The following is a 19632-nucleotide window of genomic DNA, read 5'->3' on the forward strand; positions in this document are numbered from 1 at the left end:
CTCCCTTTCAGCCAACGCTCCACTTACTGCCAATCTGGAAACGCTCAGAACATAGGAGATAAGACTAACTAGCTTTTACTTATCAAACTGCATACAGTGTACAGTATTTCAAATGCAGTTAAAGGCATTTCAATCTGGGCATGCACAGGGCCAGTCTCTCCTGGTCATGCGCAGGATGCCACGTTGGCTGTTCCCATGCTACAGTAAGGCAGGTACTTCGGCATCCTGAGGGGCTGGTGTGAGAGCAAGACAGAAGTGCTCCGTGCATGCAACTGTCCCAGGATGGGACTGTAAACCATGCCTGAAGTATTTTTAATGGGATTCAACATCCGGCTTGTTAGTCTCTGATGTGGTCATTCTTCAATTCCTAAAGCACCAAAGGCATTTGTAGAGCTTCCCACCACAGGAATGTAATAAAGAAACTCACGCTCCAGCCTGATCCCCTGCTCAGAGCAGGGTCATCATGTTAGATCCCAAGTTAGAGCAAGGCTTGTCTGCCCAAGTTTTATAATCTCTAAGGACAGAAATCCCACCTCCTTTCTGGGCCCTGTGCCAGGGCTGCACCATGTTCTTGGGAGATAATTTTTTCTTCAAGTAAAGTTGAAATTTCCCTTGCAGCAACTTGTGCCCATTGCCTCTTGTCCTGCAAATCCACACCTCTGAGAAGAGCCTGACCTCCTCCTCTCTATAACCCCACTTTCGGGTGTGGAAAGCAGCAGTTAGGCCCCCTCCCCCAGCTTCCTCTCCTCCATGACGCGCCTTGGTCACGCTCCCTCTTCTTGGGCACCTGGTCCCTAGCTACCTCTGTGGCTGTGCACAGCATCCTCTCCAGGGCACTGAAACCTCTCTTGTACTCTTACACTTTAGATCCAGTTAATGTATTTATATAGGATGGTCTCATGATGTAAAATATGAGCAGCAAAGTATGGCTCGGAGAAACCCTTATGAACACCTGTGTACAGAAGAGAACTGAGGTTTTTGCCCAGTATATCCTAACTCTAACTTTGTTATAGCACAATTCAACACCTAACTGAGGTTCCCGTTCCACTTTTAGGTCACAGGATAACCACAGAACTGCAAAAACGCTTCCCATTTTCCTCTATCCTACCTTGGCAGCTACACTGTGTGCAGTGGAGCAAGCTGCAGTGATGATATATTGTTAAATGGGTTGGGTAGAAGCTGTTCTTCCCAATTCTAGTGCAAAGAGAGACAATATTTTTCCAAAGAAATACAACCATCAATCTCCATGAAAGAGTGCTTTCTTAATATTACTGACACTTAATTAATGAAAATTAATTCCTGCTAATTATTGCCTTCAAGCAACAGAAATACCAGAACCTCCCTGTCATTCCTCTCAAAGCTGTAAGATTTTGGAAACCTCTTTGGACACCCTTGCAAGCAGCACACTTTACAAAGCATAACCTGAATTGCAGAGCGCCCATCTCTTGGCGTGAGGCCTCACAGATGGAGCATGATCTGCCCGTGCAGCTGGCCCTACTGCTGTTGGCACAATACTTGTTTACTGAGCAAACACAGCCCACTATGAGCTTATAAATCATAGTTCCAATCATCAGCCTTACCCTTAAACATGATTTCCTTGAGTGGATCTCCAGTCTTGCATTAATGGCTGATAGCACATGATGTGATTTAACATCTCCAACTTACCTTCATAGGCCTGTCACTGTTTGCAAAGTTGTTAATGATGAGCAAGGAGTCCTGAAATCTTGTCCCACCGCTGAGTGCCACATCTGCTATTAACTGGCTCACCGCAATTATTATCTGTTGGGACAGGGCAGGGGCTTTATTCAAACAAGCCCTAATAGAGGAGTTTTACTGTCACAGTTACATAAAATGATCATAGGGAAACATCTTGTCTTTCCCACAATGTAAGCAACAGTTGTTTTTGTGGCTTTGCTGTCACATCTTCCAAGGACAAATACTTCCCAGAGGACCAAATGGCTTTGCTGAACAGCAAGTTCACAGAATTAACAATTGTAATACAAATGCCTGTTTGTACGTTAGTTAGCTTCTTCCGTCATTCATTACAACCCAAACGGTATACATCTGCCCCAATAGATATCTAAATTTGCTTCAAAGAAGCAATACTGCAAAAGCAGCTCCAGGAAAGTCCCTTCTCCTGCCTCAAAGGCAGCTCTTCTTGCTGTCCTTTTCACCCCATCACATCCAGCTGCTGGGGCAGAGGTGGGTCTTGTGTCTGCAATTCCAAAAACTCAACAGCTTGGAGTACCTGATGGCCGTGTATTTTACCCAAAGGGCCCTGGGCCAATCACTGCAAACAGGCATTAGGCAAAGCCTGGAAATCAAGAGGATTTTTGCCCGTATAACAACAGCAAGATACTCTGTAGGTATGAGGTGACATAGTTGTATTGATATACCCGTTCATTAAATCTGAGACATCCTGCTCTCTAGCTTTTCCCAAGACACTGACCTGAAGATGTGTTCTCAGAAACGTTCTCCTTTTGGTGAACTCAAAGTTATTTCTCATCAGGAGATACAGAAGAGCTGAGGCTTCGTTCCTCGTGGAGGACACCTTGGAAGTGCAACACTTCAGGATCTCGTAGCAGAGAGCAGCGCACATGTTCACCCTTCCCTTGAAAAATGCTGATGGAAACTTCACAAGAGGCATGCAAATATTAGAAAATGCACCACTAAATTACACCCACAGGGCTCAGATGGGCAGGGGCATGGGCAACACACTGGGCTCCAGTCTGGACAGCCTCAGTAAAACTTCTGCCAGAGTTCTGAGCCTGAAAGCATTTGTGGGAATGAATTTGGGGCCTATTTTTAACCACATTACCTAGAGCAACGTGAACTTTGCTGTCACACTTTTTGGTGATGTGACTGTGTATGTCCATCCCCTCCCCCAACAACTTTTGGGGTTGTTGGCAAATTCTCACCAAATTAGACAATTTTATGTTCTTACAAAAGCCATAAACACCAGCAGCGGAGCATAGAGGAGAGGTCCCATGGACATTCCCACCAAAGGCTGCCATCTGGGACATCAAAAAATCCGCTGGAGCCCACCCAGAATTCCAACCTTGCTAGGAAACATGACCTGCAATGCTCACACAGCTACTTCTGCATGTCTCCCAGAAAAAGCCTAAAATCACGTTTGCCCTCAGGAATGCAAACAAAAGACTCGCTTGTCCCAGAGAGCCTAAAATACACAGTGACCTGCCCTGGCCCTGAGATGGAGATGGCCCCAGGGAGCAGCAGGATCAAGCCAAACTGCAGCGTGAGCTACCTTGGCTAGTAACAGGGCTCAGAGACTTGCAGCAGGGTGAAGAAAAACAGAAGAAGATCAGCACTCTGTACTGCCGTAACACGTCTATCACCTTACCAAACACCTATTTCCAAGCACATCTGCAGGGGCAAGCTCAGCCGTGCCTGAAAAGCAGATGGCTGCAGCGGTGCCCTGCCCCGGCGGACAGCAGCCTCCACGCAGGGCTTGCTGGAGCGGGGACTGCCAGCACGCGTCCATCTGGCTGTGGTCACGAGTGGTGGCTGGTGGGGAGGGGGCACCACACAGCTTCCTTCCACCCCGGCCGCAGTGGGCTGGGCACAGGGAAGCAGAACAAGGAAGGGTTTCGTGCTGGCAGGCAGCCACCTCCGCAGCCACCGCAGGGACTTGGCTGGAGATGCCAACACCTCCCGGAGGGAGTGGAGGCTGTTTGGGCCTTGCACAGCAGCACTCTGCTCCCTCTGCTGCAGCCGGGGACCAGCCCAGGCAATTTCCTGGCACAACGAGGCAACAGAGACAACCATGTTTTTTATCTGTTTAGAGGAAAGATATGCTCATTTCATTCAAGACCCAATGGTCCTCATGGGACGTGGTCCATGAGCCACTTCTATCTGCCCCACCACCTTCTCCCCATGGGAGATGACAGTAAATACTGTCAGAATATTCACTCGCATCCTCCAACTCAGAGCCTGGAACTATTACTGTGACTATCTACTCCTTGCATTAAGTATGTATGATTCAGAAAAGCTTGTAGGTGCTGTTGTGGCTACCACCTTGACGTGCTGGGGAAAGGGTCTCAAAACAGGAATCTGGGAGCTGTGGCTAGCAAGACTACAGTGTTGGGATTACACTGAGCCACACAGGTTACAAGGCAGAATGAAGACACTGACCAAATAGTTGGCGTTCACTGCCTCTCGCCAAAAATATTTTCAGAAAAAAAATGGGAGAAAGAGAAGAAGCAAATAAACATCATAGTAATATGGGGCCAAGAAGATCATGTGTGCACTCTGAAAGGAGCCATAAAGTAATTGCTGCCTGTTGTAATGCAATCCTTCTCCCACAGCGAGATGGGCTCATGCGCACAACTGGGTTTAGCCCAGAGCTGGCCACAGCAATGTGCGATTGGGCACGCACAGGCGGCGCATAGGCAGCACACCGGCACCCAAGAAGACACGGCTGGCACTTGCACTCAGCAGGGACCACTGCTTCCCTGCAGAGGCTTTTCAGATATTTCCAACCCGATGCTAGAGAGGAAAACTGTGCCTGAGAATCTGCTGCAGAAGCCCAAGATCCCTCCCTGTGTGCTCCCCTCCACACTGCACCAGCTCTGGAGGAAAACATGTGCCCTGTTCATAGGGAACATGCATCCCTGCACAGCTCTTTCTGGAGACCAAGCCCAAGCCGATGCAGTCGCTCCCAGTGCCAGGTTCGGGGCAGCAGACCCAAGGGTGTATGCCTGCTGGAGATCTGGCCAGGTGCTGCCTGCGTCTCTCCAGCTAGCAGAACACAAGTGGTGAAGAGCTACGAAACAGCACGTGGCGACGACTACGTGTGCTGGAGGAGCACATTTCTGATCCAGCCCTAACATGAAGGGCCAGAGCAGGAGTCAATGCAGCAAGCAGCTCCCAGAGAGGCCTCGGCACAAAAGGGACGTGAGGGCAGGGCAGCCACAGCGGCAGGCAGGCCATGCCAAGTACCCTTCGCAACTGCATGGGAAGCTGTAACGATGCTGCATTCTGAGAGCGCTAATGGGGAGGGAAAGCACAGCTTGACATGGTCAGGGGGAATTGCTAACAGACAAGGACAAGGTTCCCAAATCGGCTGCTGCAGGAAGGCTCTGCTGCCCTAGTCCTTCAGGGCCTGGGATTTGTGATGCCTCCAACATGCTCCGCTAGTGTCACTGCACCGAGAGACAGGCAGGCACAGAGCGGGCAGCTGCATGGGGTTTCCACCACTCTCACATGCACATGTCTGAGCTGCGCTTTAACGCATCGCAAATTATCTCAGCCCCCTCCTCTGTGCATGTTTTCCTTCATAACCTTTAATTTCAGGACCATTCCCAAGCGTGTGTTTATGTATGTATCTGTAAGCGATGCTCTGAAAAGAAGGATTTAGTTGTTAAGAAAAGCTAGAGTATAGAACAAGAGCAAACTAGCTTTTGTTGCTTCTTCCCAGCTGGTAAAACAGAGACAGCTTTCTTCCCAAATTCCCAGCGCACATGCATGCAAGTGGGATTCATTCTACAACCAAAACAAAACATGCAAACAATTATAGAACTTGTTTGTTCTTTGCTTGCTTGTGACATTACTTTTTCTTGTAAGTCTTTTGCCTATCAAGTAACCAAATTTAATGCAGAAAGCAATCTATTTTGAAGACAGATTTTGGGATGCAGTTTCTTCCCCTCCAGGAACCATTTGCTGTGACCCTGGATAAGAGTAGGATTCTTTTCATTGCAATTATTAGCTACAGAAGGCCATAAAAATGAAAAATTGTCCATTCTAGCTGCACGAAAGCCTAACTCACTTTTGCTTTTCTCAAAGTTAATGCTAATTTATAGCTAACAGTGATATGCAGCCCAAAACAAAGCAGCGCAGCTTTCATATTTCAAAACAGACTCAGAGGAAAACATGCCATCCTTGCACTTGCCATGAAATGCAGTGACTCCCTTGGTTATTTTATCGTCACTTTGGACTTTAGAAAAGCCCTTCAGGGGACTTAAAAGGAAGTTTGGGACTCACGTGGTTATGGAGTCGGCAAAGAAAACACTTCCTTATAGATACCATCTGCTGGGCTTATATCTTACTTTTACAGAAGCAACACTGTGATAGGGGAAATGTGAGAAATTAACTGAAATAGATCTTTCATATCTTTCAAGACGCATGATGCCGAATTTAGAGTGGATTCAGGCTGGCATAAATCCAAGAAAATGACCCTGTCCTTGCAGCAGCCAAGAATTCAGCCTGTGTTGTTGCAATCGGCATTTTGGAAAGCAAGTGTGGAACCCCCAAAGGGCTCCAGGTTTTGAAGGCTGATGGTGAGATCACATTGAGCAGGTGTGCAGATTTGGCCTTGCATTTAAACAACCACAGAAAATTTGCCAGGGAGGCAAGGAAGGTCTTTTATTTGCTATAGGCACAAACCAAATATTTCTGGCTTAACAAACTTTCGACTAGTAAGGGGAAGAGATGTGCAAAGAGACTGCATCTGAGCAGGTGTGTGCAGATCTGCAGCAGGATGGATCTCAAGGCTAAGCAGATCACAGGCAAGCAGAAAACTCAAAAGAAAGGTAAAGCAATAAACATGTACTGGAGCCTGTAGAAAAACCGAGTGATTCCTGCAGGTGCCTGGTGCCAATCCAGCAGGCTTTAAGAAGCCACTTGGAAAAATATCTTGTAGGAGACCACGCTGTCTGGAGCCAGAAAGGTAGCTAGCAAGACTTCTGCATTTTCTGCTTCTCATGTGTTTGCTTAGGACAAAAATTCAGCCCCAGACATACTCATACTAGCTCTTAGCTTTTCTGTGGGGTTATAGTAAAATGTACACAGCACAGACTTTTTCCACCTTTGAAAAACAGTTTAGCAGTCTCTTTCTATAATAAAACTTTGCGTGGCAACTAGCGCAAGGCCTCCTGGAGACCTCCTGGAGTTTGCATGTACATCTGGTCTTGAAAATGTACTTAGGAGAAGCGGCAGGTTTTGACAAGCATGAAGGGAAACATTAGCAACAGCATCAGTCACCTCTCACGTAGTTAGCCACGGCTTTGACGCTGCTTGAGCTCAGGGGATTAAACAGCCTCGCTATGTATGGGGGCTCAGAAAAGTGTAAAAAGAGGTTCAGCAAGTACTACCTTCTTTCAAAGGCAGTGGAAGATGAGCAGCTTGTCAGTACAAGTATTACTGACTTTGGGGCAAAGATTCAAGAAGCACCAGCTTTTGGTCAAACAAACTCCAATCTTTAACAGCAGATTTATGACCGAGGCAAGTGAGGGAATTCCTCGCGATTTCTCCTTTTGTCTCCTGATGCCCAACAAACAAACAATAAATGTTGAAATACATAACTTAGCCTGGGCTGGTTTTTAAATCAGTGAAGAAGTTGTTTTAGAAAACACATCTCCAAACAGCACAAAGTATCAGTTTAACAGAAGTTTAAGTGTACTGGTCTTTTCTGACATACCTATGCAAATGCTCCTGCAGTTTTGGACTCATGTACTACCCACCTTGCTAATGAAAGCTCTCAGAGAGGCAAACACATGCTTAAGAGCTGCTTCTGACTGCCCATTTTTAAGAAAAGCCAGATGAATATCAAAAACCTTCTTCATGAGTGGATTGTGGCCATCGTTGCTTAAAAGCTGGGTCTGGAAAGCAATGAGAAAATTTGTTTTGCAGAAATGTTGTGCCTGAAGCTGGAAATGACAGAGATAATTCTGCATAATTAATCACATAAATTCTTAAGCCAGATAAGGAACAGGGCCTTCAGTAAACATGTAACCACTAAATGTGACAACCGGTACAAACTTACACTAGCTGGTCAGAGGCTATTTTTATAGCAGAGAATAAAACAGAAATATTTTATCATTTTTGCATCACTAATTCCAAAACCTAACTCAATAATCTGTACAAATTTCACTGGTTGCCTAGAGTTATTTTAAATGAACCAGGCTGTACCAACATAACTATCACACTGGTTTTTCTGTTTCTCTGACTTGGCAAATGTTTCATTTGCAGCCCAAAAGAGGGTGGGGGAAAAGACTATCACATCTTTTCGCTGGACAGATTTGTAGCTGTAGTCAGTCAGTACACTTCCCTTGTCTTCTGCAGAGTTTTGACAGTTTACACCTTCTGGAGATACGGCAAAATGGAATTACTTGCAGAGGGTCAATACAGTTTGGTGTCAAAGTTATCTTGCCTGTGCCTGCTGTCATCCTTGCAGCCGCTGTGCAGGAAGCCTGGTGCATCATGGCCACCCAGCAAGGATGTGGATATCCCATACTGATAGGAGATCAATAGTTCCCATCTCACTGGCAGGCCAAGCAATCCTTAGGCTGGCTCAGATTTGTCTTTTGACATCCTATACACATCTTGTAGCAGGGTAAGTTTAGCATCCATACTTTTAAACTGAACTCATTTGCTCCATCAGTAAGAACAGCATCAGCACTTTTACTGCAGTATAGAGCACACTTCTGTGCGGTAACACTGTGTGACCATAAAAGCAAAGCAGAAGTCCATTAAAGCGGAAGGAAATCCAGTCTATCCTGTGGTTTGAAAATCACATTGTTTTGTGGTTCAGCCATATTCAAAAAGAGGCAACTAAGAAAGTCAAGCAAGTTTTAACTCTTGCATCTAAATCCTTCTGCTGTTGCCAGACTTCTATGGAATAATTTAACGTATGTACCAGGATGGGTTTTTTTTTTGTTCTGTAACAAAAAAGAGCACAGCATATCAAACAGCGGATATGATGACCGTTCAGTACATAGAAAAAGGAAATCTTCAATGTGCTTATTCTGAAATCCAGAGTTGTTCTTGTGACATTATGGAAGACACATTGCTATGAACAGGACTCCTCCAACCACACTTGAAGGAAGAGCTTTACTGGAACAGTGTTTCAGAATTTTAGTGCCAGCCTGGGGTTCGCTTCACCACAGAGGCTTTGATTCTTGTAGATGGCAATGACTGCTGGGAGTGTGTATTGGTATATGGAGAAGACTTCGACCAGTGGCACTGGCCCTATCTGAACTGGTAACCACAGCTGGAATGCCTCAGCCCCAGAGACATTCATGTTCAGCAATTCAAAGAGATCTGGGCCTCACTTCTAGGTAATTTATGGTAGAGAGCAGTAACTGTTCTAAGAATGCTAGACCTTCATTTCCCTTTACTCTAGTCCCTCCTTTCTATATGATGTACATTTCCTCTTATTCTATTTTTGTAACGCCTACACTCATGGTATGCCAACAATATCATTTTCTCTGGTGTTGCAGTTTTGAAAAATTGCAAGATTGCATAAGCGCGTAATTACTCTGAGACCTTGTGAAACACTCAGCGTTTCAGAAAATAAACAAACTGCAAATTATTTGCTTTTGTAAACCCTTCCATAATCTGCCACTCTAGGAGAATGGATGACCAAAATCAGCGTGCATGCAGAAACAGCACAATTTTCTACAACACTTTTGATTTCAATGCTGACCTTGAAACTCTGAGTGAAAAAAGAGATGGTGTCCAGGACTGTCAGGCACACTTCTGTCGCAATATTGCCCTCTAGTAACGCCTGGTGTACAATATCTGCTTCTGAGGTGCCTGCATCTGTGGACAGAAAGCAAATCAGGAGGAAACAGTGTCCAGCTCCCACAGGATATAAATGCTGAGATAGATAAGGTTCTCCCCTTGCACTTCACTGGGTTTGGGAATGAGGTAAGAACAGCAAGATGCTGAATTTGCCAGCTCCATTCTGAGAAGCTGCCTCAGCCTGATGCCAACTGAGAAAACCAGTGACAGTTACTGCCCTTTAATCTCCCTGTCTTTAAAGCCAGACAGAGAACGAGACGTCCAAGTTGTATCTGCAGAGGGAAAATGGCAAGGTGCTTCAACTGGGCAAAACTCACCCACGTGGAGAGGCTTAGAGCAGATCCCAGCCCAGGTCTCTGTGCGGGCCAGCTCTCCTGCCTGCCCTGCTCGCTACCCAAACCAAGGTGCCACCTGCACACACACTCAGCCAAGCAGCTGAGCCAAGACAGGTGAGAGGAAAAAGCCATGCAAGTCCTAAGTCCCAGGGGTGATTTTTAAGGGGCTAGCTTAAATGTCACCCTCACCAATCTAGGAATGTTGCAGGGAGGAGCGGTGACCACTGTAATTCTGCAAAGTCTGAATACCCTGAAGCAACAAGCAGCAAGTGGAAAATGGCTACCTGCAGTTTTCAGCAGGCTAATACACCACAGTCCCATCTCACTCTGCTGTACATACTGTGGTTGAGCGTGAAGGAGGTCTCCAAGCTGCCCAGATGCTGGAGTCGCACCTGCATCCCTCCGGCTCTGCTGCGGAGCGCTGGCATCGTCTGGGATTTCCTATCGGCCCCCGTGTGCTTGGATAACCAGGCATCATGCACCCTGCAAGGGGAAGCAAAGACTGCGGGCTTGGACGAGCAGCAGTGGCCACACCACTACAAGATTACACATGAGGCACCGGGATGGAGTCCTGGCCTCCTTCCAACACACTAATCTGGTTTATCCCAGACAATCCCACTGGGACCAACCAGGCTACCCAGGTCTCGCCTGCGCCAGATGGCCCTAGAGCTAATGAAACAGCAGTGCTGCTGCTCAGGGAGCAGAGATGCAGCTGTGACTCATGTCTCACCTGCAGCCGACTGCGGGGGATGCTGCCAACCTGCGCGGGCAGCCAGGAGCGCCTGGGGGTCTCATGCAGGAGCTGGAGGGGAGGGAAGGGGCAGGGTGCTAAGATGAGGGGGCTCTGCCAGAGGGGACTCTGCCAGCGGCATGGCACTGAGCAGAGTCCTGGCCCTGCAGGCTTCTTGCCTGCTTGGGTTTGCCCAGTGTGGGCGTGCACACTCCCTGCCTGCCTCAGCTGCGTCAGGGAGCATCAGGATGGCTCCCCCACCCTGGCGCTGGACAGAAGAATACAGTACCTGGCAATATTTCTCTTCCCCACATATCTGAAGTGAAATAAACACACCCTAGAAGGAAAATAAAATATGTATCTGTTACAGATCCTGCAGATCAGGAACGATCCAGCACATTTTAAATCTCCCCTGTCCTGTCTGCAGACACACTCCTCTGTGCATGAGGGTTTGGGTCTGTATTTACAAGTCACTTGACCTCACATCCTCAGTTTCCAAACCCTATGGCAGACCCCTGTCTCTTCACCCATCTGTTCGACCAAACCCATTGCAAAGCAGAGGTTGTGCTGGTTATGGTGGGGGCTGTGCTGTGAGCCCTGCTCACCCGCGGGTGATGGGACACCCTCTGCACGGACTGGACCGAGCACAGTGCACTGCCACTTGGCTGTGCTCCCACGATATCCACCTGTTTCTCCTCAGAGGGAGGAAGAGGATTTCATTACAACCTGGCCAGACACCTCTAGAGCTGCACAGGACCACGTGCACCCTGCGAGGCACACCGTAGTCATGTTTTCTTGGCAAATGTTGCCTGCACAAAGGTGCACTGTTTGAATTGCAGCCTCACGATACTCACTCCAGAAGCACAAGGACATTGATCAGCTCTTGGGGGGAAAATTTGTTCCAGTAAGTTAGAAGAGTATCTGAAAGAAAAACAAAACAAAACAAAAAAAAACCAAAACACAAAACCAGTGCACTGAGATTTAATAAAAATTAAGGGGGACCTTATGGACCAAAACTGCCAGTGATGGTCTCTTGTTTTTCTGGCTGCCCCCCATTGAGCAAGGGCCACTAACCTTCAGAGATCATCTTCACAATGTAGAGGTAGCACATCAGGAGTGTCCGGATCTCAAACTGGTCCAGCCGGCTGCAGTGCGACATGCTGCTCCTCGTGGAGCTCCTGCGGATCTAATGGGACACAGGTGTGACATGGAGGCCAGTGGCCCTGGGTGCCTGGGCTGTGCCCAAGCGGAGCGCAGGGCTAGATTCCATGCAGCGTGGGCACAGCAAACCTGGCACATACAGATGTGCCAGCATCCCCCCTGTGCCCCTCCATATGCACCCCCACAGCACCATGCTTTGGAGACACATCATCCTTTGGTGTTGCTCAGTGATGAGCAGTCTGGAAATCCTGGACACGTGGCCAAATGCTTCTCTGCCCAGAAAAAAAGAAGAGTCTGAGCAGAGAATGATGGCTTATCCAGCAAAGCGCATGGCAGCCCTGCTTTCACTTCCCCTGCTCTCTGCAGATCTAACCTCCCGGACATTTCTGAAGTCAGTTCTTATCAAACAAAATAGTTCATTAGCTGCCACAGTTTAAAGCAAGAATCTAACTTTCTGTTAAAAATGCATACTTTAAAATAAAATGTCAGTTATTTAAAAAAACAGGAAATTTCATCTTAAGTAAAGAGATTTTTTCCCCACCCTCTGATTTTTTGGAAGTGTCTCTTGTTTTTCCTCCTACTTAGTGACTTAGGCAAAGACAAGTGAAATCCTGCTGGTGGCTCAGTCTGTGTGGGAAAGGTTTGAGCCCTATGTGGTGGGAAACACAACTTCTAGAGCCTTACCCATTTTTTTTTTTGCATTCTCTGTGCTTGCCCTAGCCATATCCTCCAACAAATGGACTCGATTAAGCTCTAAGCAGGACGCTTCTTTTAAAGCTGTGCCTCACATGTTTGGAGAGTTATCCACAGATGTTATTGTTGTTTATTCTGGGACAAGCTGTGGATGTGAGTCATAATAAAACAGTATTAAACATTCAGTTTAGAGCTGGAGATACAGTGCTAGAGCCAAAACTTTGCTGCTGACCATGCCAAACTATCAAGCCAGCACACAACTCGCTCCAGGGGAACAGGCGATAAGCAATATGCCCACCTGTGCAGAGCAGCGTTAAAGCTGCACTCCTCTGTGCAACATTGGTTTTACTTAGTTTTGTGGATATTGCATTCCCTAACAGAAAAGCTGTTTTCAACAACTCTGAAAAACATACCTGCAAGGACACATAAGAGGATGTCTAGCTGTGGGGAAGAGCTGAGCTGCAAGCAGCACCACTTTCTGCAAACCCTGCCAGCAGGGTTGAAGCATATGCTCAGAGCTTTGCTGAATATGAACAGTTTGATAGCCAAGTATTTGGCTATACTTGGTCTTGTAGCTTCGTGATTCATGTGGGGGAGCTTGAAAGGCCCCACCTCCCCATAGCATGTCAGGACACAGCCAGCGGGAACCCAGACAATCTTTGCCTTCCTTGTTGTAAGGGCCAAAGTTTTTAAAGATGCATCAATGATTCCTGCCAACCCAAGATGTCTGGAAAGCGCCTTGAGGAAAACCAGGGGCTAGTTTGCACAACTACCTGATCTCCATGCGTGCAATCTGCCAACAAGGATGTCTGAGCTTTTATGGTGTGACCGTGGTCACCTTCTGCAAGTTTGGGGCTGTGGTTATTAGCCTGGGCTGATTTTCCTACAAACACCTCATCTTCTCTGAAGTCTGCTGTCACTGGCAATCTCACATCACGGTGCTTAGCCTCCCAGCCATGTGTGGAAATCAGTTCCCAGCATTGTGCACTAGGCACTGTCCAGGCTCAAACTCATCCACACACAGGGAGCACATCCGAGTATGGATAAATGCACCATGGGAGCAGAGATTTTCCCCATGGATTTTGCCTTTCATCTTTCGTAAGTAATTTGTCAACAGCTGTATTTTTGGCTCAGAGATGTTTGAAGAGGAAAAGCATACCAGACCCATGAGTCTGATCTCTGTTAAACATGAATCTATTTGTTTCCAAACAGAGATATTTATAAGCTGGCTTTTGAGAGTGTTACCACGGGGAACTCCTTTTCCCTCCCCCTTATTTAACACAGCCCACAGACTGGTGCAGTGAGCACCGTTCTTTCTAATCCCAGATACGTTACATTTTCACTCTGATCCGGGGAAGCAGCTGCCCCCTCTGAGTTCAGGGATCCTTTCGAGTCCTCTCGCTTTATTGCATGGCCATTTGGAAGTGCTGCTCCGCAGGCTGAAAAAAGACCAAACCCCACAATTAACCCCTTTGCACCGGCACTTCTCAGCGCATCATGGACAGTGAGTGGAGGATGCGTTTCGGACAGCACAGACGGGGCTTGCCAAAGCCCGTGTTGAAAGCTGATTAACCTGGAACGGGCAAGCTGGGGCGACACCATGTCCGGGGAGAAGCATACAAATTCCAAGTGGTCTTTTGGCTTGTGACTATTTCAGGGTTTGGGTAATGGGTTTTTGGTTTTGGGGGCTGGTAATAGTTATGTTCAAAATAAAAGAGAAAGTTAAAGTTTAGAAAAATCAGTTTACCTGGATCTTTGTCTGCAATCAGGCTGGATCTATTTGAGGGGGATGCAAAGCTGCACATGAATTCATCCCTGGATGCCTGTAAATTGATATAAGGTTTTTGAGACCAATGGAAGAGAATAATGAAATTAAAAAACACAAATTAGAGCAGCTTTTAAAGTGCAGATTAAAAAGAAAAATTATTTCCTTACTTCCATAACAAGAAGACAAATGACTGGGGGAGGAGTACAAAGAATAGCAGAACATATTAAAGTAAGTCATAGCAGTTTTTTCTCTCTTGCTTTTCATAATTTGAGTAGAAATTTTGAATTGTTTTTCTCAAATATCTGTTTTTGTTGTTGTTTTGCCCCAAACAAGGAGGAAAGTCTAGTCTGCAAGGCTAAGCCTGCCTGGGAACCACACACCACCCTCAGGCAGACAGGCAACTCCCCAGAACAGCTGCTGGAGTCTCCGAGGCCGAGTCCTGTTGCAACTCATTACACTTGGAGGGACTTACCTCACCTCATAGCACTATGCATACTGTAAAGAAATATGTTAAACGATAGCAGGCAAAAGGGCAGAGACATTGTACGCAGTGCTACAGACAGAACAAAATCACAGGAAAAGCCAAATTAAAAGAAACAAGCGTGGTATGGTTATTTCTAAAGCTGAGCCTAGCTGCAGGCAGTGGAGGTCGCACCGTGGGTTTGTGGGGAGAGGAAGACTGCGGAGGAGGGCAAAGAGGCATCACTGGGCTTTACTTACGGGGCTGGAGGTGGCCGTGCAGGAGTAGAGTGCCTCGCGGCTGGCCACTCGGTGGAGGTTCTCCAGGAGCAGCTCAAACAGCGGCAGGTAGAGCTGGGCTATTTTTGCCTGCTGGTTCTGAAAAAAGACAAGGAGAAAAATGTATGTAAGAGCCCAGGCTTTCAATGGAGTGGAAAAGGGAAACTCTTGAGCCAAAACACACACGCACACACATATATATTTCAACACTGTATATGGTATCTAAGGACATGGGTTGGTTTGGCTTCTCGTCTCCACTTCCCGAGCTTCCAGGTAGGTATTAGCCTTCTAGCAGCAAGCTTGGGGCACTCAGGGACTTTGGGGACTGAACAACATTCCCAGTCATACAGGATGTGTCACAAACTAAAGAGTTAGGAAATCCGGGATTTAACTGGCACTTCACTCAAATGGCTTGATTTTCAAGTGCCACACCCAGGAGTAATGAAATAAAAACATTTGCTCCTCGCCTGGTGCTGTCTATTGCTTCCAGTCAGAAATTCTCCATAACAAATGGAGGAACTCTGGTTAAAACAGTTTGTAGGAAAAGATTAATTTGGATTAAGCAATACAGATAAAAAATGGTCTGGTTGACATTTTCTAAATGCAGGGCTCACTTACATCCAATTATTTTTGTTAGAAATTTATTATTCTGGACTTGACAGAAGGATTAAAAATGAAAAAAAGACATTTAAGGCTTGTGAATTGAATGGCATGTTTTGACTGATACAGGATGCTAATTTTTTTCTTCTGATTCAGTGTGACAAAAGATAAAAGAAATCTTGAAAATGCCCATGGGTCGAGAAAACCCTCTCTCGGCTACTGATGGAGCCGCGGTTTCCCTGGCCAGAGTGAAACTGCAGCAACAGACCCTGCCACGCTCAGCTTGTCCTGCCTGTGATGGGATTTTCTTGCTCCTGTCTCGGGACACCAATGGAGCAGCCTGCCCTGGCTCCAGCAGCTTCCTGGTCGCGCAGCCCGGAGCATAACACACATAAAAGAACAAGTGGTACAATTTTAAGACGGTGTTTTTGAGGAGGCAGGGACAGTGCTGCACGCCAAGGGCACAAACAGCTCCCGAGTTAGTGTGAGGGTTTTCAGGCACCCAGAAGAGCAGAAACAAGCTGCCTCTGACCCAGTCTTGGCAGAGAGCTGGCAAATCTCTCCTGAAATATCAAGTCTTGCAAACTACCATGGGCTGTAGGTTTTGTTTCCAGGCTGTGCAAGTCCCCAGGGATCCTCACTGCAGACAAAAGAAAGCCAACCTCCCACTCGGCCCTTCCAAACAGGCAGAGAAAGGAGAGGAGCTGGTTCTGGGTCCATGCAGAGGGCAGGAGCACTGAGCACATTCAGGTCATTTCTCCCACCCTTCGTGCCCAGGAGGCTATCCACATTCCCAGATAAAACCCAGGAATGCGGCACAATAGGAGCAATATGAAGAGCTAAACTCTAAACTCTACACAGAGTCATGTTTTCAGTCTAGAGCAAGGACAGATAGTGTCTGCACAGGTAGCTCAGTACTTTCAAGGACATATGGGTCAGCAGGTCAGTTCTTACTCATCATCAAGAAAGAAAACAAGCCCATCTCCATGCTCTTTCAGCAATACCACATGCTGAGCCTCTGGCTGAAGAAAGCTGAAAAGAACCCAGCAGAAATCCAGCATCTCATGAGAATCTACAGATCCTCTCTCTCACCTCTGATTCACTAATTAGTAAAACATGCAGCTGACTTGTAACAGAGATCAGTCCTGTTTCCTAATTATCATATATTAATGCAGGATATTCATTTAAGCCCAAGACCAGAACAACACTGACGTTGCTTGATTTTGTTGAACAGCCTCTTGGCTAACAATTCTCTCAAGTTCCTTAATGGCTCAGGGCTTTATTATCCAAATACTCAGCCTGAATAAGAGTGCTGCAGTTATCTGACTGCATTGTTTGTTTTCCTAAATAACTTCTCAGAGCTATTACTGCAATGCCATAGCTATCAGTTACTTACAACAGTTCCCTAAAAATTAAAGAGAATATCCTTAGTGCACCATGCAAGATCTAAAACTCTGACGTGTGTTTTTTCATAAAACTAATGAATATTACTTTTAAAAGCCAACAAAATATGCCTGACCTTGTGCTGGTATCTGTTGTCGAAGGCATGCTTTATCAAGAGATTCTTTAAGACTGAGATGGCCATATATCTGATATCATAGTTGTCCTGCAGGGCAACAGAGGCTTCTCTGAGAAGCATCCCCACCAGGAAATGATGCCTGCAATACTCATCAGTTAAACTGTATTCAAGATTTACATCTGAAAGAAACAGCAAGGCAATGGTTAAGGGAAGTATTCCAAGGATCTGTTCAGAGCAAGACAAAACAGTCATGTATGCCAAAACAGTCCACAAGTACAGTTTATTGCTCTCTCTCCTACAGTGCACCAATCTTTTATTAAAGCCTGAACAGTTTTCTCCACCACTGAGTTAATTCACATCAAAGAACTTGGCATCTTCCAGTTCAGGCTAATCATTAATTTCAGCCCTCACCATTTCATCAGCAGCTACATGAAGGATTTCTGCACGTGATGCTTTGCAAAGCTTAGCACTCCAAAGAGTAATTTGCAGAGTCGGAGATGGATGAAACGGGGAACGACAGCATGGATTTACTGCCTGGGGGCTGCTTTGCTTCTGACTGGGGGTGATCCTGTAAATCCCCCAAACACCCAGGCAGTGGGGTGCTAATCTCCACAGAGCAGCTACGAGGGTGGTAACAGGCAGTGGAGATGGCGCGTTTATCACAGTCGCCCAGCCCTAGCAGCGCCATCTCTGCAGCGTGTTCCACATCCTCCGTGAAATCCGCATTCCTCTCACCAGGCCAGAGAGCGGAGAAAAGGCAAATACTCCTGCTGGGATGAGGGATGCAAACAAGGACACGGTGCCATGTGACCACTACTGCATCCTCCACCAGTTTACACAGCTGGGCTTTCCAGCCCCACTGCAAGGACCGGGGAGGCAGGGCAGGGTTCCAGGCAGCTGCTTGCCAGAAACTGTGAGACTCTCTTAGCTTCCCACCAGCAGACATTGAACACGGCTCCTTAAAAGCTGCACTGACTGCCAGGAGGAAGGGAGCTCAGTACCTAATCACCTTGGTTAACTTAATTTGTACCCTGCATCTCACATAGATTCAGGTTATATAAACTGTGATCAAAGGATTGGCTGCTACAAGGGTAAGGCATAATTTTCACTAACTTGCCTGGATAACGCAGCAGAGAGACACAGATTTCAGCGCAGGGTGCGTGTGCACTGGAGCTGCTACAAGTGACCTTGCCCTGACACTGTTATCTCTGTCAGGCAACCCATATGCCTAATCAGAGCCGCGACAGGCACCATTTGACTGTTGCATTATGACACTAAGCCTCCCAGAGGGATAACCCCAAAGCTGTGCATTTCTCGCCCAAAGGGTACAACAAACGCTGTCTGCTCAGCTCAGCCTTTTTTTTAAAACCCCACAGGTGTGAATGTTTTCCTGTGGCAAGGCAGGGTGCATACACACAGCTTTGAAAATCCCCGCCAAAGGGTTCCAACAGTTCTGTGGCTGCAAAAGATATTTTTAAGTTCATTGATTCATAAGTAGCATCTACTGGTTCATGGAAGTCTGATTCAGAGGAAGGAGAAAGCAATCTGGAGCATTGTCTAGCTTTCGCTGTTAGTCATGTTAGCAAACGCCTAAGTGTCACACATCATGGTTACTTCATTAGTTGGATGCAAGCAGCAAAAAAGCTGTGTGTTTAATTTGGCATTAGAGGATTCAGTGATCCCAGCTGGACCTACCTACTGAAGTGAACCGTTCCACAGCAAATGAAAAAAAATCTAATTCATGTGCAAAAAAGAAAAGGGACAAGTAAAAAGACAGGAAAAATAAACAGGAATAAGTAATGCTCTAAACCTTGGAGAAACAGGACAGTATGTCACATTTTAACATTATTTGTAAGGCTACTGCTTAACTCCCAGCTTCTGTCAATCTCTTGGGTTCTTTGCTATCACAAGATTGCAAAAACAATTCTGTGCTGCTGGTTGTAAGGACAGGCTCAGGGGTTTGCTCTGGCTGATGAAACATGCAAGTCCCCCAGGCAAGGCAGCAAGGATGCAGACCAGCAACCAGCCTTATTTGTTGAGATGTTTCAGAGGAACTGCTCCAAGACACAACACTGCAACTCAACAGCATGTGATCACAGGGATGTGCTCTGCCTGCAGGCCCATCTGCGCCAGCTTCTGCTGTAGAAGTCCTCTTTATCCACCTTTCGGGGGGAGTATTCCTTCTTTTCCCAGAAACAGAGTAGTAGGAGGCTGGGCACATCACCTCTCTTAATTCAAGTAAGCTGATAAAGAGGTGAGGCATGCCAGAGGATATCTCCTTGGTGATGTGCACATCATACCTCCCCACCTCTGAGCCCACTGTCCCCTGTAATCACAGGTCTGTGCATAAAAACAGACCAGTTTGCAGTGGAGATGCATCACTACGTGCCTCTACCATGGCAGGCAGAGGACAGGCACCACTGCAAAGGCACTTCTGCTACCTGAGGACAGGCTGCTCTACTGTCAAGAGATGTGTGTGAATGACAATTGCTACCACTCTTAAAATATATGTCTTAAAAATAAAACCTCAACTGGTAGGTCCTAGTCA

General features: G+C 46.6%; 1 protein-coding gene across 5 annotated transcripts in view; it reads right to left on the reverse strand.

Moving 5' to 3' along the window:
* Positions 1-19632, reverse strand: part of DOCK11 (dedicator of cytokinesis 11) — an 86972-nt gene that overhangs the window by 15450 nt on the left and 51890 nt on the right. For 2 of the 5 annotated variants that reach the window (XM_064462982.1, XM_064462981.1), the window contains exons 31-44: positions 18780-18818; positions 17085-17263; positions 14948-15064; positions 14207-14282; positions 13795-13898; positions 11680-11791; positions 11460-11526; positions 10895-10942; positions 10606-10677; positions 10216-10358; positions 9443-9558; positions 7479-7616; positions 2450-2632; positions 1666-1779 (exon numbers count right to left, since the gene is read on the reverse strand). In XM_064462982.1, coding sequence (XP_064319052.1) covers positions 1666-1779; positions 2450-2632; positions 7479-7616; positions 9443-9558; positions 10216-10358; positions 10606-10677; positions 10895-10942; positions 11460-11526; positions 11680-11791; positions 13795-13898; positions 14207-14282; positions 14948-15064; positions 17085-17263; positions 18780-18818 — 1508 coding nt within the window. The remainder of the gene's footprint in view (positions 1-1665; positions 1780-2449; positions 2633-7478; positions 7617-9442; positions 9559-10215; positions 10359-10605; positions 10678-10894; positions 10943-11459; positions 11527-11679; positions 11792-13794; positions 13899-14206; positions 14283-14947; positions 15065-17084; positions 17264-18779; positions 18819-19632) is intronic. The other 3 variants (XM_064462983.1, XM_064462984.1, XM_064462986.1) reach the window with 3 other exon arrangements.

The sequence above is a fragment of the Phalacrocorax carbo genome, chromosome 11 (assembly GCF_963921805.1).
Source record: "Phalacrocorax carbo chromosome 11, bPhaCar2.1, whole genome shotgun sequence".
In the NCBI taxonomy this organism is placed as follows: Eukaryota; Metazoa; Chordata; class Aves; order Suliformes; family Phalacrocoracidae; genus Phalacrocorax; species Phalacrocorax carbo.